At 43.5% G+C, this 18,741-nt stretch overlaps 1 protein-coding gene across 1 annotated transcript in view; it reads left to right on the top strand.

Moving 5' to 3' along the window:
• PCLO (piccolo presynaptic cytomatrix protein) overlaps positions 1 to 18,741 on the top strand; it is a 534,443-nt gene that overhangs the window by 266,037 nt on the left and 249,665 nt on the right. Inside the window, exons 5-6 of the mRNA XM_054016176.1 lie at positions 4,131 to 9,267; positions 9,635 to 11,649. Coding sequence (XP_053872151.1) covers positions 4,131 to 9,267; positions 9,635 to 11,649 — 7,152 coding nt within the window. The remainder of the gene's footprint in view (positions 1 to 4,130; positions 9,268 to 9,634; positions 11,650 to 18,741) is intronic.

Raw genomic sequence — 18,741 nt, forward strand, 5'->3', positions numbered from 1 at the left:
GGCACGCCGCTTCTGAAAGGTTGCTGACCCCGGTTATAGCTAATAGAAGCACGTTAATATTTTAGAGCAAATTCTGCTCCCCAGTTGTGCAATGTGGAACTCCTCTGCACAATGCAGGCCCCTATTACGGACTACACAATTCCATGAGTAGAGCTCCCTCTGGTAGCAAGGGGAGCTCTATGCAGAGAATGCAGTAAGAACGCTCATTGCGGATTAGAGACTAAATGTTTATAAGCTGTCGTTTCATTTGTTATTCAGTGATTACAGGAGAGGCTGTTTGTAGGCAAGGGACCAAAGGGCACAGAAGAGCTTGGGCTGGCGGGTGTTCAACGCTGGGACGACAGGCAGTAGAACTACCTCTAGCTCTTTTAGCTTGTTCTGTCAGGGGATAGCAGGGGATAAATTACCATTTGAACTCCATAGATAGCCCTGTCAGCAGCAGCTAGAGGGGGATGTGCCTGAATCGGTTCATCTCCTGACTGCCCTGACCCAGGGCTGTCCCTACCCATACGCAAAGTATGCAGCTGTGTAGGGCACCAGGAAATTTGGAGCACCAAATTTCCTGGTGCCCTACGCAGCTGCATGCTGCTCCAGCCCCTGCGCTGCCTCTTCCCTATGGCCCCCACGCCAGCACCGCCTCTTCCCGCCCCTGCTCCACCACATCCCCGCCCCCACTTCAGCCCTTCCCCTGAGGACTGCCGCAGGGCAGGCCTGACCCTGCACTCACCGACCCGACCCCAGCCCACTCTGCTCCGCTGGCTTCCAGCTGTGCCGCTGGTGAGTGCTGGGGGGCGGTTCCTCCCTGCCCCACAAGTCACAAGGCTGGGCGCCGGGGGAGCAGAGCAGAGTGGGCCGGGGCCAGGTTGCTCTACCCTGTGAGTGCGGGGTCGGGCCTGCCCTGCACTCACTGGTCGGCAGGAAGTGGAGTGACCTGGCTCCAACGTGCTCCCCTCCGCCAGCTCGTGCTGGGGGGCGGTTCCCCCCTGCCCTTCAAGCCTACTCCTGCCCCCCGCGGAAGCTTGGGGCCAGATACCCCCCAACACACACACAGAGGCCTGCCGTGCGGGGGGGAGGGGCTGCTGATGGCACCAAAATGGCTAGGGATGGCCCTGCCCTGACCACTCATCCTGTCTGGTCTATGCCTGCTGGCCCCAGACCACAGCAAAACAGAGGCGACTGTCTCTTCTGGGAGGACTTTCCACAGCCAGGAACCTACAGCCCAGGTTCCATTGGCTTTCACCAGTGGGACCCAGCGAGGCCGTCAAGCCCTAGGAGTCTGTTTGATCATGATTTTAATTTGATCTATGTTTTAATGTAGTAGCTCATCAAATTTATCCATGAAAGGCTCCATCTTATAAAAGCTAAAATAAATAAAGAATTACAGCTAGATTTTGAATCAGTATAAAGTTTTAGGATTACGTCTACACTTTGAGCGGGGGTGTCAAGGAGACATACTCATGCTAGTTCTCATCACATTAGAGAGCTAAAAACAGAATCAAACCGCAGTAGTGTGAGTGTCAGGAGGCATAGCTGCCCCAAGTACAAGCCCATGAGAGACCCTAAGCACGTACTGAGGGTGGCTGGCCCATCCTGCAGCTCATACTGTTGCAGCTACACTCTATTTTTAGCATGGTAGCTCAATCAGCGCCCTGGCGAGTATGTCTCCTTGAGATGGGACTCACACCCCCAGGTCCAAGTCCAGATATACACCTCTACCTCGATATAACGCTGTCCTCGGGAGCCAAAAAATCTTACCGCGTTATAGGTGAAACCATGTTATATCGAACTTGCTTTGATCTTCCAGAGCGCGCAGCACCGCCGCCCCAGAGCGCTGGTTTACCGTGTTATATCGGGGTAGAGGTGTACCTTAAACCTCATGGAAAAGTTCAAGTGACTAAAATAAGACATAGACATGCTCTGAAAAATTTCCTTTAAATGCTTGCTTTGTTGGCAAAAGGAAAGAAAACAGGCAAACCTGTTTTGTTTTGTTTTTTAAAGGTTATACTTTAGTGTGGCCCTTATATGAAGATTAGATGTGATGCTGTTGCTTTCCAGGGTAGTTTTCTCTGAGTAAGGAGAGATAAATGGTGTCCTGGGTCATACTGATTTCCCGATTGTTATTGAACAAAAAATGTTTGGAGTCCAATAGATTAACTCTCAGTAGCATTTTAGTGTCAGAATTGTCAAAAGAAGTGAGTGCTTCTCGTGGAGCATGTCTTAGAAAATACAATGGCATGGGTCCTGATATCAGATATTTGGGCACACGGTATTGGTAAAAAGAGCTCTCGTCTATTCAAAGGTTAATACCTAACTTTGCAAAGTGTACGGTAAAGCATTCCAATGTAGCTGAGACTGATACCAATGTATTAATATAACATTAATTAATATACGGTATGAAGAGGGTAGTTGTTTTAGCACAGTGTGTCTATACACACACAACACATCCAGCACAATGGTAAGGTGCTTTGAATATAAATCATAATTATTTTAAAAATCTCACCCTGATTAATCTTCAAAACTCTAATAACTGGCAATAAGAAATATTTTTCTACAAGGGTTTTTTTAAATGGAATTGCAAATAAACTCTCTATAATTAAAAAGACCTGAAGGTAAATGTAAGTGTAATAGTAAAAGTAACTGTTCACCCCATTCCAATAACAGATTTGCTTCACAATAGGTTTCCATTAAAAACAACTTTTTTCTGATAAAATAAGTAGACAAAACAAAGCTTCAAATCAATCATTTGCTACAGTCCAGGGATGGCCAATATTGGTCAGCACAGGTGCCGAATATTGCTTAGTGATTTACTGAAGGCATAAACCTGCGTAGTGAACTTGTCATGGCATGGGGAGCAGGAGGCTTTTGGATAATGGCTTTCAAGATGCCAGTGGAGGCAGTGACACTTGTCAGTGAAAGTGGGATATGTTGTCAGATAGGAGGCAGTATGGGTGCCTGTCATTTAGGGGAGGATAAGATATTTTATTAGCTGGGTGGGGGGCCCCTGTTGCTAGGAGGTGTAGGAATGTTTAGCAGCTGGGAGACAGTTTGGAGGATAAGTCTCATTCAAAAACAGGGGTATCCTTGGGGTGAAGGTATTGCCAGAAGAGATGGATGGGTGGTTTTGTCACCTTGAAAGGAGGCTAGAAGCACTTGGTCATGTATGGAAAGTTCTGGAAGTTAGGAGGGTAGTCAGGGACTTTTAACTAGTGATAAGGAAGGCTAATACAGCTGGGAAGATTGGATTGGTTTTGGTGTTCAGTTAGGTGTGTCTGCCTCGTAGGCTTTTTTCTCTTCTCTTCAGATCACTGGCTGACCTTCCTGTTTTTCTCCTTATGACTCCACTTTTCTAGCAGCAGGAACTACCTACATTACCAAGGAACTTAGAGCCCATCTGCTTCTATACCTAGGCACTGGGAAAATTCCTCCCAGTTGAATTTTTGTGCACTCTGCCAGGCAGTAGATTCTGTGGTGTTCCAGATCCCATTCACTCACTTCAGTATTTCATGCATTCTGCTTCATGCTAGAGAGTTCAGCACTGGGAGGCAGAAACCAAAGGCCCATCATCCTGGCAGGTGAGGTTATTCTTGGGGACGGGAGATTACATTGGGAAAGGAGGCAGTAGATGCCAGAAATGCTGCAGGCTGCGATATAGCAATCCCTGTTCTACTATATCTACAACTACTTAGTCAGCTTTGTATCCTAGGTGATTAAAAAACCACATTTAAACTAAACCCATCAAAACCTTGCATTGATCATCTACTACTGTGCAACAGACTATAATTAGAAAGTGTTCTGAAAGATAGAGGACTACAGTATTTATTTATGTTTAAAAATAAAAGATCATTAAGCGCCTAATATGATTAAATCAGTTGCCTGTGTGAACTGTCATGCAAAGCATAATTAGATTAAATTGAAAAAAACTCATAATTTGAGGATCTTTTTTTAGATGTTTTAAGAGCTTTGCCTACTAAAATTAGTGTTTCATTAATTTATGGTTTGATCTTCTGGTTTAAAATACTTCTTATCATAATGTTTCTTTGGGGACATTAACTCTTCTTTGAGAAAAAGCCTTGTATGTAATTGCCTGGCGACATTAAGAATTGATATATATATACATATTTATTTTCTAGGAGCAGGAGGTTGACAAATCAGATACATCAATCTCTCAGCAACAAAGAAGTCCACAAGGTCTGAGTGACACTGGGTATTCTTCTGATGGGATATCAAGTTCACTTGGTGAAATTCCAAGTCTTATCCCCAGTGATGAAAAAGATTTACTCAAGGAACTTTCTAAAAAAGATACTTTTTCGCAAGAAGGCAGTCCTTCAAGCCCCTCAGATCTTGCCAAGTTGGAAAGTACTGTTCTATCAATTTTGGAAGCTCAGGCAAGTACACTTGCTGAGGAAGAGTCTGGGAAGACCAAAGATCTTTATGGTATATATGGCGAACAGACAAAAGATCCGCATAGAACAAAGCCTTTGCCAATGACTCCAGAACCTTACAGTTCAGATGAGGAGGATCTGGAAGACATTCAAGAAGAAGATGAAGAAGGTCTTGAAGAAGATGGAAAACAAAGTGTTCCAACTCAGAAAGACTATAAGGAAAAGGCAGATGCAGTAGATGATATATCAACAAGAAGGCAACGCTATGATTCTGTAGAAGACAGCAGTGAGAGTGAAAATTCACCTGTCCCAAGAAGAAAAAGACGAACTAGTGTTGGCTCTTCAAGTAGCGATGAGTACAAACGAGAAGACAGTCTAGGATCAGGTGATGATGAAGACTTCATTCGAAAACAGATTATAGAAATGAGTGCTGATGAAGATGCCTCAGCTTCTGAAGATGATGAATTCATTAGGAACCAGCTTAAAGAAATCAGTGTAATTGAAAGCCAAAAGAAGGAAGAAGTGAAAGTCAAAGCTAAAGGGACAGCTGGAAAACATAGAAGGATGATGCGGAAAAGTAGCACAAGCTATGATGAGGATGCTGGAAGACGTCACTCATGGCACGATGATGATGATGATGATGATGAAACTTTTGATGAAAGCCCAGAACCAAAATATAGGGAAACCAAAAGTCAAGACAGTGAAGAACTCACTGTAACTGGAGGAGGTGGAGGCCTTAGACGTTTCAAAACAATAGAACTCAACAGCACAATAACAAATACATATTCTGAGGAATCTGAACCACAGAAGGGTAGCTTATATTTTGATGAAGAGCCAGAGCTAGAGATGGAGAGTCTTACAGATTCACCAGAAGACAGATCCAGGGGAGAAGGATCTTCTAGTTTGCATGCCTCCAGTTTTACTCCAGGTACATCTCCCACATCTGTGTCATCTCTCGATGAAGATAGTGACAGCAGTCCTAGTCACAAAAAAATGGGAGGAGAAGGCAAACAGCAGCGCAAAGCCAGACACCGGTCACACGGTCCTCTTCTTCCAACCATTGAAGACTCTTCAGAAGAAGAGGAGCTAAGGGAGGAAGAAGAGCTGCTAAAGGAACAAGAGAAACAACGTGAATTAGAACAGCAGCAAAGAAAGAGTTCTAGCAAAAAATCTAAGAAAGACAAAGATGAACTAAGAGCACAGAGAAGACGGGAACGTCCAAAGACCCCACCAAGTAATCTTTCTCCTATTGAAGATGCATCTCCAACAGAAGAGTTACGACAGGCAGCAGAAATGGAGGAACTGCACCGATCTTCCTGTTCTGAATATTCACCAAGTATTGAGTCAGATCCTGAAGGATTTGAAATCAGTCCAGAAAAAATAATAGAAGTGCAAAAGGTTTATAAGTTGCCTACAGCTGTCTCTTTATATTCTCCAACAGATGAACAACCTGTTGGGGTCCTAAAAGAAGAAAGTAGCCAAAAAACATTAAAAAGTGCTGAAGAGGTATATGAGGAAATGATGCACAAATCCCATAAATCCAAACTATTTCAAAGTGCAAATGAAAAAGAAGTGTTTGAAAAAGACTCTTTATATGGTGGTATGTTAATAGAGGATTATATTTATGAATCTTTAGTAGAGGACACATATAATGGAACTATTGATGCTAATCTTGTAATGAGACAAGATGAAAGTAGTGAATTTATTCAGCAGAGAGGGAGAGAGAAAAAAATAAAACCTCCAGATCAGATTTATGAAGAAACTATGCAGAAAATTGTAGATCGACAGAGAGACTATTACAGTGTAGAGCCTTTGCATTCAATTGTGCCTCAAGAAGACATTGTGTCTAGTTCTTACATTATACCAGAAAGTCATGAGATAGTTGTACTTGACAGTGTTGTAACTTCCACCACTGAGGAAAAGCAGTTGTTAGATGCAGATGCTGCTTATGAGGAACTTATGAAACGACAAAGAATGCAGCTAACGCCAGGCTCCAGTCCAACTCAGCCGACATCTGATTTAATTCCTGCACCAGATACAAACGTATTTATAGTTGGAGATATAGGGGATGGTGAATCTTTAGCTTCAAGTGCTCCTCAGACAGTTTCAGATACAGCTTCAGTCAGCAGCACAGTGCTTTCTATTCCAGATGTTAAAATAACTCAGCACTTTACTACAGAAGAAATAGAAGATGAATACCTAACAGATTATGCCAGAGAAGTTCAGGAAATCATTTCTCACGAAACGTCAATGTTGACCTACTCTGAGGCATCAGAAAGTGCGACATCAGTTTTACCTTACGATACACCTTCTCTTACATCATCTACATCTTCAATTTGTACCACTGATAGCTCATCACCTATTACTGGAATAGATAGCACAACTGCAGGTTATGTAGACATAGCAGATGTTGTAGGTAAATTAGTACATCCTGAAGGTATTGGCACAATAGTTCAAGTTCCATTAAGTTTCACAAAAGAATATTCTGAAATAAGCACACCTTATGAACCTGTTACTGTTCTCCCTAAAAAGACAGTTGTATCCACAGATAAGGCAAGTGTGGATCGTGGTGTAATTTCTTTGCCTGAAGATGCACCTTCTGTCGTCACAACTATGGCTATAAAACCCAAGCAATATACTTCTGACTCCACTACCTTTGATTCACCCAAACCAGAAAAAGACACAGCCAGAAAAATTAAAAGTACAGCTGATGCTGGTATTGCTAAAGTACTTTCTGAGGATGTACACAAAGGAGCTGAGTTTGACATGACAAGGATTAACTTTGCTGAGGCAGCATCTGACCTACCTGTTGTGTGTGTAACCTCAGAGCCAGCCCCAGTCACATGCTCTGTATCTACTACCCATGTTACAACTAAGACCAGCACTGTATCTGCATTACCATCTATTGCTTCTTCAGTTCCTACTGTAACATCCAAAGTATTCTCATTTTTTAGAAGCTCTCCTTTGGATTCTTCAACCCAACCATCTCCACCACCTCCACCACCTCCTCCTCCACCACCTCCACCTCCCCTACCATTACCCCCACCTACTCCACCAAAGCCAGCTATTTATCCCAAAAAGAAGCCACAGGTTAAGGCTCCAGTGACAACAGCTCCTGCAGTAGCACCTTCATTTACTAGTGTTGTAGCCATAGAGGCCACAGAGGTGTTAAAGAACAACATGGCATCTGCCCAAAAAATATACACCCCGACACCACCTCCTGTGCCACCCAAGCCATCCTTAATTCCAGCGGGGCTTGTGTTCAGTCACAGGCCTGTTGAGGTAACTAAGCCTCCAATTGCTCCTAAGCCAGCAATTCCTCAGCTCCCAACAGCTGCTCATCAGCCAGCAGAGAAACAGCCCAAACCAACAGGTCAGTCAAAACCAACAGGTTTGTCATTGAAAAGTATGACTTTGAATTTGGTCTCTTCAGCAGAGTGCAAGTTGACATCCCCTACGTCCCCTTTGTCTCCACACTCTAATAAATCTTCACCAAGGCTGACCAAACCCTCGCAGGAAACCTATGTTGTTATCACATTGCCATCTGAACCTGGAACTCCCACAGAGTCAATAACTAGTCAAGCTATTACCAGTTGGCCTTTCGGGTCATCCTCTAAGGAACAGCTTCCCCAAAATGTGCAGCCTCTGTTTATTCCATCTATGAAAGCCATGGAGATTCAAAGTATGGGAGATCACAGCATGTATGTTTCAGGTGCTTTGCAAACGCTTGCCACTGTTCCTGTCACAGCACAATCAACTTTTGAAACAGTCCCTAGTTCGGTAACACAGTTAATAACAACAGAGGTGACCAAGACCACAGTATCTGTGGTTAAAAGCTCAGTTCCCACTGTTGGTTTAGGTAATGTCTCCATTACTATACCTCCAGAGCCAACACAAATAGGTGAGCAACCCTGGTGTAGAGAGAATGGAAGATTCCATCTGTTTGGTGATGTTATTGACCTTCGTACTTTAACTAAAATGGATAAAATGGATATTGAAATGACAGACAGCTGTATGGATCTGTCTGCTGTTCCCATGGATGTGAGAAGACAAACTATGGCAAGTGATATATGTGGGCGGCCAGTAAGTGCAGTCCAACCAGCTATCATAAATCTTAGCACTGTGTCAGCTGCAGAACCCTCTCTAGCACTAGTCTCAGAAACAGTAACAATAATGACCTGCACAGCTACTGTAAGTTACACGTCAAGTACAGAGAGCCTTGTAGATCAGGGGCATGCAATGACAACACCACTGCAGCTGACAACATCAAAACATTTTGAGCCTGCATACAGAGTAACAGGCAGCCAGGCATTCTCTGCAGGTAGAGATGAAGTGCCAATAAACTTATCCCTGGGTACTTCAACACATGCATTGTCATGGGCTACTGCAGTGCCTGTTACTGTACCTCCTGTTGGTATGACAAATGGTTGGACTGATGTCTCCACATCCCAGGAGCTAATAGAGAGTGGAGCAGTTGACCTTAGCACCACAAAATCCCACAGAACAGTGGTGACAGTGGATGAAGTTACTTCAGGAGTTGTCACCAGTGTAATAGAAGAAGATGAAAAGCCTGTTGATCTGACTGCAGGGAGAAGAGCTGTTTGTTGTGATGTGGTTTATAAATTACCATTTGGCAGTAGCTGTACAGCACAGCAGCCTCCAACCACACTGCCTGAAGATCGGTTTGGTTACAGAGATGACCATTATCAGTATGATCGCTCAGGGCCATATGGGTACAGAGGATTTGGAGGTATGAAACCATCCATGTCTGACACTAATTTATCAGAAGCTGGTCTTTTTGTGTACAAAAGCAAGAATAGCTTTGATTATCGAGTTGGGGCAACAGATGCAGCAGTAGATCTAACTTCTGGAAGAGTCACTACAGGTCAGTATGAAACAGCAGCAGATCTTTCTTTGAAATATAATTGTGGTGTTCCTCATCTCATATCAGGATAATTTTTTTTTATTTTTCCTCCTGTTGTTATGTTTTCTGTTGGACAGTGTGACAAATTATTCTGGATTACACATGTATTTTATTTCTTCATTTTACATATGTGTTTTGCACAGAGGTCCTGCATGTGCCTGCATGTTCAGCAATGCTTTTTTCTTCACGTCTAACGTAGATCATTAACCTGAAGATTTGCATGCAGTTCCCCACCCCTGTTTAATTCATCAAGATGGGATGGCTTTCAGAATCCACAAAGCAGCATTCTTTTTGGGGACTGGACTATAACTCTGCCCTATAATTTCAGGTGAGGTAATGGATTACTCAAGCAAGACCACTGGTCCTTATCCAGAGACTCGGCAGGTGATTTCAGGCATCGGAATTAGTGCACCACAGTATTCCCAAGCAAGAATAGTACCATCTCTGGGATCCCAGTATGGTGTTGGAAGTGTGTTAAGATCCTCTAATGGTGTCGTTTATTCCTCGGTTGCAACTCCGATCCCAGCCACATTTGCCATAACTACACAGCCTGGTTCTATTTTCAGTACAACTGTCAGAGATTTATCTGCTGTCCAAACAATTGACTCAGTGTCCTCATTATCAACCTTGCAACAGAATCAGCCACTTCCAAGATCATACAGTTTCTTGACAACAGTGGCAGCTGAAAAAGACAATGCAGTTACTGGCATTGATATTGACACAGGGTTGCAGCCTGGCACTATAGAAACTATTACCACTGAGCCAACTAACCTGATGCCTGCTTTAACTATAGCTTCTGGAGCTTTTACAGATGTACTTGAAGATGAAGTTGCACTTCTCATTGCCCCTGAAGAAGACAAACAGCAGCAGCTTGACTTGCAGCGTGAGCTGCTTGAGCTTGAGAAACTTAAGCAGCAGCGCTTTGCAGAGGAACTAGAGTGGGAACGTCAGGAAATCCAAAGGTTTAGAGAACAAGAAAAGTTAATGGTCCAAAAAAAACTTGAGGAGTTGCAATCCATGAAACACCATCTCTTATTTCAGCAAGAAGAGGAGCGACAAGCTCAATTCATGATGAGGCAGGAAACCTTAGCCCAGCAGCAATTACAGCTTGAACAATTTCAACAACTTCAACAGCAGCTTCATCAGCAGCTGGAAGAGCAAAAAATTCGCCAGATATATCAGTATAATTATGACCCTTCTGGAACTGTCTCTCCACAAACAAGCACAGACCAAGCCCTTCTGGAAGGGCAGTATGCTGCTACAGAAAATGGCCAGTTTTGGACTAGCGATGATCCAGCCACCACAGCTTCCACTGTACTGGGCATTGAAATTCCACAAAGCCAAACATGGTACACAGTTCAGTCAGATGGTATTACCCAATATATATCTAGGCCTGGTATGCTAAGCTCTGTTTCAGAAATGTCTCTTAAGGACATGGATATGAGAGAGGAGAAACAACTGAAAAAGAGGAGCTCCATGCCAAAATTGCGTGGTCAGTATGACAAGCTTGATGAGACTCTGGAAAAAGAGCCCAGTTGTTTTAAAAAAATAGTGGACAGTGGAGTACAAACCGATGATGAAGATGGTGCAGACAGAAGTTACACAAACAGGAGAAGGAGAACTAAGAAGAGCGTTGACACAAGTGTTCAGACAGATGATGAAGATCAAGATGAATGGGATCTTTCTAACAGATCAAGAAGAAAGTCTCGTGTTGGGAAATATAACGAGGGTACCACTGAGGTAGACAAGGCTAAGCCATTTTCCAAAGTTTCTAGCATTGCAGTTCAGACAGTGGCAGAGATTTCTGTACAGACAGAACCTGTAGGGACGATAAGAACACCTTCAATAAGGGCCAGGCTGGATGCTAAAGTTGAAATCATTAAACATATTTCAGCTCCAGAGAAGACATATAAAGGAGAAAGTTTGGGATGTCAAACAGAAACAGACTCAGATACACAGAGTCCCCAGTACTTGACAGCCACGTCTCCACAGAAAGATAAAAAGCGTCCAACACCATTAGAAATAGGCTATTCATCTCATCTTCGTGCAGATTCCACACTACAGGTAGTCCCTTCCCCTCCTAAATCTCCCAAAGTTCTATATTCACCCATTTCACCTGTTTCACCGAGCAAAGTTATAGAATCTGCCTTTGTACCCTATGAAAAATCCATCACTGATGACATCAGCCCTCAGAAGATGCTACATGCTGATATTGCCAAGGGTCCTCCACCGAGCCCAAAATCTGCAAAGATGATGCAGCGCTCTATGTCGGATCCTAAGCCCTTGAGTCCAACAGCAGAAGACACTTCCAGATCTCAGTTTCAGTACACTGAGGGATTTGTGGTAAGAATTGTTTGTTTTTTCTTTCTTTAACATCAAAACTGTGAGGTTCACTTTTTATGCAACATGAGGGATGTTTCACTCATTAACAGGATCTGTTCACAAAAATTGTTTATACACCATGCTGAAAAAGTACCATGACGTGTCAGAAGCTTGTTGCGGTGATTATTTGTTTCATTGCTTGTTTTGGAAAATGAAGAGAGACCCACATTATTTTCTCAATGAGGTATTAAAAGACACACCATGGTATCACCTAAAACTAAGTGGGTACTTACAATTTTGGATGCTAAGGTTACTACCAACATGTTTTTTCAGTGAACTACATTCACATGCATTCTAACAAGGATCCTTTTTTCCCCACCAAGTTCCTATGCTATAGTGTGGAATGCAGATACACTAAGGTGCTGAATGCATGTGCCTTTCAAGGTACCAATAACCCCAGACTTACTTCTGGCTGGTTGAACTATCCTTTTTGTCCCCATTGGAAAAGGGAAGAAGAATTTCTCCCTGGAGTTCTCAATTAAGTAAGGATTCTCCTTGTTCTCTCAATTTGTACTTGTTTGACCACTCCCCATTCCTAGAAGTCTCATATCACAGCTACTATCTTTTTGGATAAGGAGAAGTAGGTGGGAGTCACCTATGTGTTCAGTGCTGCTTCTTATTGGCCATGGGGGTCAATTTGAAATAACAAGAGACTGTCCCACCCCAGGAAATCAGTGTATAATGTGTGGAGCATTCCCTGGGAAATGAAACATGCCGCTGGCTGAGAATCAAGCCTGTATTCTTTTTATTATTTGAGAGGAGAGAATCATCATTTAGTATCAAGTATCAAAGGGGTAGCCGTGTTAGTCTGGATCTGTAAAAGCAGCAAAGAGTCCTGTGGCACCTTATAGACTAACAGACGTATTGGAGCATGAGCTTTCGTGGGTGAATACCCACTTCGTCGGATGCATGTAGCCATGAAGTGGGTATTCACCCACGAAAGCTCATGCTCCAATATGTCTGTTAGTCTATAAGGTGCCACAGGACTCTTTGCATCATTTAGTATATTCCCAATTGTTCCATTTGTGTGTGGGTGTTTCCTTTGTTCATTTGAATGTGCTGCTGTTTAGTCGTAAAAGGCCAGTGGGAGACCTCACTCTGGTTTCTCTATTAATATTCTGTGTTTTTCTTCTGTTTTTAGCTATGTTTGGACGTGTGAGTGGTTCCAGGATATGGCATGGGCTGGAATAATGAGTGTTTCTCTCCTGCCTCTGTTTGCATGTGTGTCATGTTTTCCAATTTCAGGCTATCTACTCCCACCCTCCAAGGTCCAGATTGTGTGCGACTCCTGCACCAACACAGAATCATAGAAATGTAGGACTGGAAGGGACTTTGACCGGGCATCTAGCCCAGTCCCCTGCACTGACGCAGGACTGAGTATAATCTAGATCATCCCTGGCAGGTGTTCGTCTAACCTGTTCTTAAAAACCTCCAATGACAGCAAATCCAAACCTCCCTAAGTAATTTGTTCCGTGCTTAACTACCCTTACAGTTAGGAAGTTTTGCCTAATGTCTAACCTAACTCTCCGTTGCTTTAAGCCCATTTCAATTTAAACCCATTACTTCTTGTCCTGCCCTCAGTGATTAAGAAGGACAATTTATCACCCTTTTACATACTTGAAGATTGTTATCATGTCCCTCCTTCTCCAGACTAAACAAATCCATTTGTTTTTCAATCTTTCCTCATAGGTCATATTTTCTAGACCTTTAAACATTTTTGTTGCTCTCCTCTGGACTAGCTCCAATTTGTCAGCATGTTTCCTGAAGTGTGACACCCAGAACTGGACAACGTACTCCAGTTGAGGCTTTATAGTGCTGAGTAGAGTGGAAGAATTACTTCTCATGTATTGCTTACAATACTTCTGCTAATTCATCCCAGAAAGAAGTTTGCCCTTTTTTTGCAACAGTATTACATTGTTGACCCATATTTAGTTTGTGATCCATGATAATCCCCAGATCTCTTCTGCAATACTGCTTCCTAGGCAGTCAGTTCCCATTTTGTATTTGTGCAGTTAATTATTCCTTTCTAAATGTAATACTTTGCATTTATGCTGATTGAATTGCATTCTATTTATTTCAGACCATTTCTCCAGTTTGTCCAGATCATTTTGGATTCTAATCCTATCCTACAAAGCACTTGCAACCCCTCCCAGCTTGGTATTGTCCTCAAACTTTATGAGTGTACTCTCTACACCATTATCCAAATCATTCATGAAGATATTGAACAGAACCATAGCCAGGATAGATCCCATGGGATCAGCTCAATATACCTTTCCCTCTTGACTGTGAATCATTGATAACTGTCTAAGTTCGCTTTTCTAACCAGTTGTGCACCCACCTTATAGTAGGCTCCTCTAAGCTATATTTCCCTAGTTTGTTTATGAGAAGGTCATGTGAGACAGTATCAAAAGCCTTACTGAAGTTGAGATATATCACATCTACTTAAATCACATCCATGTTGACTTTTATTTACCACCTTATTTTCTTCTAGATGCTTACAAATTGATTGTCCAGTGATTTGTTCTGTTATTTTTCTAGGTGCCAAGGTTAAACTGACTGGTCTGTAATTCCCTGGGTTGTCCTCATTTCCCTTTTTTATGGCTAGGTACTATATTATCACTTTTCCAGTCCTCTTGGATCTTTCTTGTCCTCCATGAGTTCTCAGAGATAATCACTAATGTCTCAGAGAACTCTTCAACCAGTTTTTTAAGTCTTCTAGGATAAATTTCATCACATCCTGCCCACTTGAAGAATCTAACTTGTGTAAGTAATTCTTAACTTGTTCTTTTCCTATTTAAGCCTCAGAACCTACCCCATTTACACTGATGTTCACCGTGTTAGTAATCCAATTATTGCTAACTTTTTTGGTGAAAACTGAAACAAAGAAGGCATTTAACACTTCAGCCATTGCTACATTTTCTGTTATTGTCTTGCCCTCCTCATTGAGTAATAGGCCTATCATGTCCTTGGTCTTCTCTTGTTTCTGTATTTGTAAAATGTTTTCATGTTACCCTTTATGTCCCTAGCCAGTTTAATCTCATTTTTTTGCCTTGGCCTTCCTAATTTTGTCCCAGCATGCTTGTGTTGTTGTTGTTTTTATATATTCATCCTTCATACTTTGACCTAATTTCCACTTTTGTATGGCTGTTTGTTTTTTTTTAATTTCAGGTCATTGAAGGTCTCCTGGTTAAGCCAGGGTGGTCACTTACCATGTTTCCATGCAGGTGTAACAATAACACAATAACAGGTGTTCCCTGTGCACTCCCCGAAGGACTCTGAAAAGGGGAAAGAAAAGTGGGGTGCTCATGGCACTGCCTCCCCTTTTATCCACCTCCCCAACCCTCCTGCCCCCACATCGTCTCCTGATGTGGGACCAGCACACTGTGGGGAGCAAAGGAAGGAGCAGATTGCACTTCCCCTATAGGCTTGGAGCAGGTCCTGGAAGGACAGTGCATCTCTGGAGCTCATGGGAAAGGACACCCTCAACTCACAGCTGCGGGTTAATTAAGCCATAATCTAGCTCTGAATTGTCAGAGGATTATTCTTTCGCTATTATGGGTGCTGTGCTGCCTGCTGTCCTGTGCTGGGGAGAGTGGCTCTTGTCTTCCTCTTCACATCTGTCCTCAATCTGTCTCGTATCACATTCAAACATCACGTTTAAGCTCCTCCCTCCTCCAACATGATCTTGAATAAGCAGTGTTGGCCCCTTATATACATGCTTTCCATCTCCCCTTTTGTCTTGTTAGATGCCCCTAGTTATATGAGGGTGTTTTATTGCATTTTGTTTTTATTGCATGAATGTTGCTGTTGTGCCCCTCTCCAAGCACCTCTACGGAGTGGGAAGCTGTAGAAATTACATTGTATTATTAACAGAGGCTTCACAGCAGAATGTTGCATATTCTAATCACAGCAGGCTTTGGATAGCGTCCTTAATAGGAATGATTAGATTAATCTCACAGGGAATACAGAGAACTATTATTGAGTATGCAGATCAAGGCACACTTATTTCTATAAATAGATACAATTGGCATTGATTTATCAATTTGTATAAAGAGGAATGTGGGTCTTATGCACTTCGTAAAAAGTTGTATGTAACCTGAATAATGAAGTTTGTCTCTAAAAGGGTCTTAAATATTAGAGTTTGAAAATATACAGTGTGAATTAATGGATATGGAGTGTGTTCTTTTTAATTAATATTTATCATGTCTATTACTTTAGTGCCTAGATGCCAACTGAGAATGGGGCCCCATTGTGCTAGGCAATATATATAAGCAGCTATATGGAAGCAGACATTCCCTGCCCCAAAGAGCATACAGTCTAAATAGACCCGGCAAACACAGGGTGGGAGAAGGGTAGAACACACCAGCAGAGTGAACAATGTGATGATGCCAAACATCATGTTAGTTCCATGTTATTTTATTTTATTTTGTTACTTAAATCCCTTTGGTGGGGTTATGTTAGGTGGAGATTAGCAAGATGGAAGGGGTAGCAGAATTGGAACAGCAGCCAATCAGCACAGGGGAGAGAATGTCCAGCATGAAAACTACAGAAAGCGACCTGATGACATCATCAGCATCTGAACGTCTTTCCTTAAGCAGCTCCTGCAACTACTCTTTCAGCTTCAGTCTTTGGCTGGCTCCTCCCTGCGGTTTGTTTCCCCAAGCCCATGTGGCTGGAAGTAGGGGGTTAGGTGCTGATACCCCCGGAGAGGGCATCTTCCTTGCACAGTTTTGGATCAGGGGGTGCTGGGGAGGAGGAGTGGCCCTGGCTGTTTGTGATATAAATGACACACTAGGCTGAGTTTGGTTCAAGAAGGCCTAGACAAATAAAAACTCCAGTGGGGCTAAGCTGATTGATACAGCTGAGGATCTAGCCCTAGGGCTCTAACATCTCAGAAGCACAGGGAGGAATTATTGTTTTCCCAATGCTTCTTTCATTGGTGTAAAAACTGTAGTTATCTTTCATACTCGAAGGGCCCTCCTGCAAGTTAGCATACACACATTGCCACAATTCCTTAGCTGCCAGTTTGTGTTATGTTATGCTAACGTATCATGGATCCCGCTGCACTTGGATTTAAGTACTGCACCACTTCAAGTTTATGCTAATTTAAACATGCAAGCTGACATATTTTGCTTGTAGCAGAAGCTTTTGGGGGACCTGGGCTATGTTTTTGTTCTGTGTTTGTACAACACCTAGCACAATGGGGTCCTTGTCCATGACAAGGGCTCTTAGGTGCTGCAATAATGCAAATAATAATAATAATAATAATAAATAATAAATGCACACAGGAGTGTGTTACGTGAGGGGTACTCAGAAAATGCCCTTATTTAAAGGGTACAGGAGAAGGGAGTCAGAGTCGTCTCTCAAAACACCTTAGTTCAAAGAATTTATATGCACAACAAAACTTGGTCTGAGTCCTGATGTGCAGCAGGGAAAACGGCAGAGCTAAAAGCAAAATCAGGAGATGGTAAATTAGAAGTGATCTTTCATTGCATTCTGCAAGCTACATGTGTGTATCTGTCTGTGGGTGTGTCTACAGTGCAAAAAAAACCCATGGCAGTGAGTCTCAGAGTCTGGGTCGACTGATTCGGGCTTAAGTTACATGGCTCAAAACAGCAGTGTAGACATTCCGCTTGGACTGGAGCTCAAGTTCTGAGACCTAGTGAGGGGAATGGGTCTCAGAGCTCCAGCTTCAGCCTGATCGGGAACATTCACACTGCTATTTTTAGCCCCATAGCATGAACCCAAATCAGAGACTCACTGCCACAGGGTTTTTTTTGTAGTGTAGACATACCCTGTGTCTAGTCATTGACCAGGTTTATATGGGTGTTCTCTTTAAAGTCTGTTTTGCCAGAGATGTCTCTCTGTAGGCCACATGATGTGTGCTTCAAACTGAGATGTCGTCAGTAGTGGGAACATATACCTATGCAAAAGGCTTTTACACCCAAACTGAAACAAGCAAAAATGAGTCTCTCCATCATTTAGGTTTTGCAGCAGTTTATTTCCTGACATTTAGCTTTAGCAGAACACATGTTTCCTAATAGAACATTATCTTGATTTTGCAAATATCTTTTTCACCTGCTGGAAGAAAATATGTTAAAGTAACTACATGACTAAGGCAGGGCTGTCGAACCTGTAATCCAAGAGCCACGTGTGGCCCTTGAGGCTCTAAAATTTGGCCCTCAAGGCTGAAGAAGGAAATCTGTATTTCATTATAAATAAAACGTGATTCCTGAGCAACTTTTAAACTGGAGTGTTGGACTCACACAGCATCTGTGACTGCCTCCTACTTTCCCCAGGAGTCCCCGATGTAAAATGGAGACACGCTGGGCATCTGGTGTCCTTTCCCTGCTGCACAGGCTCAGCAGCCCCCACGCTAGCCACCTCCCTCATCACATGAGAGGGAGGAGAGTAGCTTTGACTGCTCCACTGCCTACTTTCCTGCTGGGTGTGAGAGCCTAAATGAGCATTTTGCTAAGAATGGCTCCACTCCTCTGCCTAGCCAGCAGGGCTGGTTCTAGGATTTTTGCTGCCCCAAGCAAAAACAATTTTGGCCGCCTCCCCCCCGCATTTTTTTCTTACCCCACCCCCGGCCCCGCCTCAACTCCGCCCCTTCCCCAAATTCCTAGCCCTGCCTTCTCCCCCCAGGCTCTCAAGCCTAGGAGGGAGGGAGGGAGAGGGAGAAGCAGCGCATGTGCCGCGGCCACTTGGGGTCTCCCCCTCCCTCCCTCCCAGGCTCTCAGACCTGGGAGGGAGGGGGAGATCCCGAGCGGCTGCGGCATGCGAAACAGCTGATTCGCGCCCCGCTGCTCGCCCTCCCTCCCAGGCTCTCAAACCCGGGAGGGAGGGGGAGATCCCGAGTGGCCGCGGCGCACGAATCAGCTGTTTTACACGCCGCGGCCGCTCGGGATCTCTCCCTCCGTCCCGGGTTTGAGAGCCTGGGAGGGAGGGCGAGCAGCGGAGGTGAGTTAGGGCAGCCGGGGCACATTTTTAGGGGCGGCATGGCCTGCGCCAGAATGCCGCCCCTAAAAATGTGCCGCCCCAAGCACCAGC

Source organism: Malaclemys terrapin, chromosome 1, assembly GCF_027887155.1.
Source record: "Malaclemys terrapin pileata isolate rMalTer1 chromosome 1, rMalTer1.hap1, whole genome shotgun sequence".
Classification (NCBI taxonomy): Eukaryota; Metazoa; Chordata; order Testudines; family Emydidae; genus Malaclemys; species Malaclemys terrapin.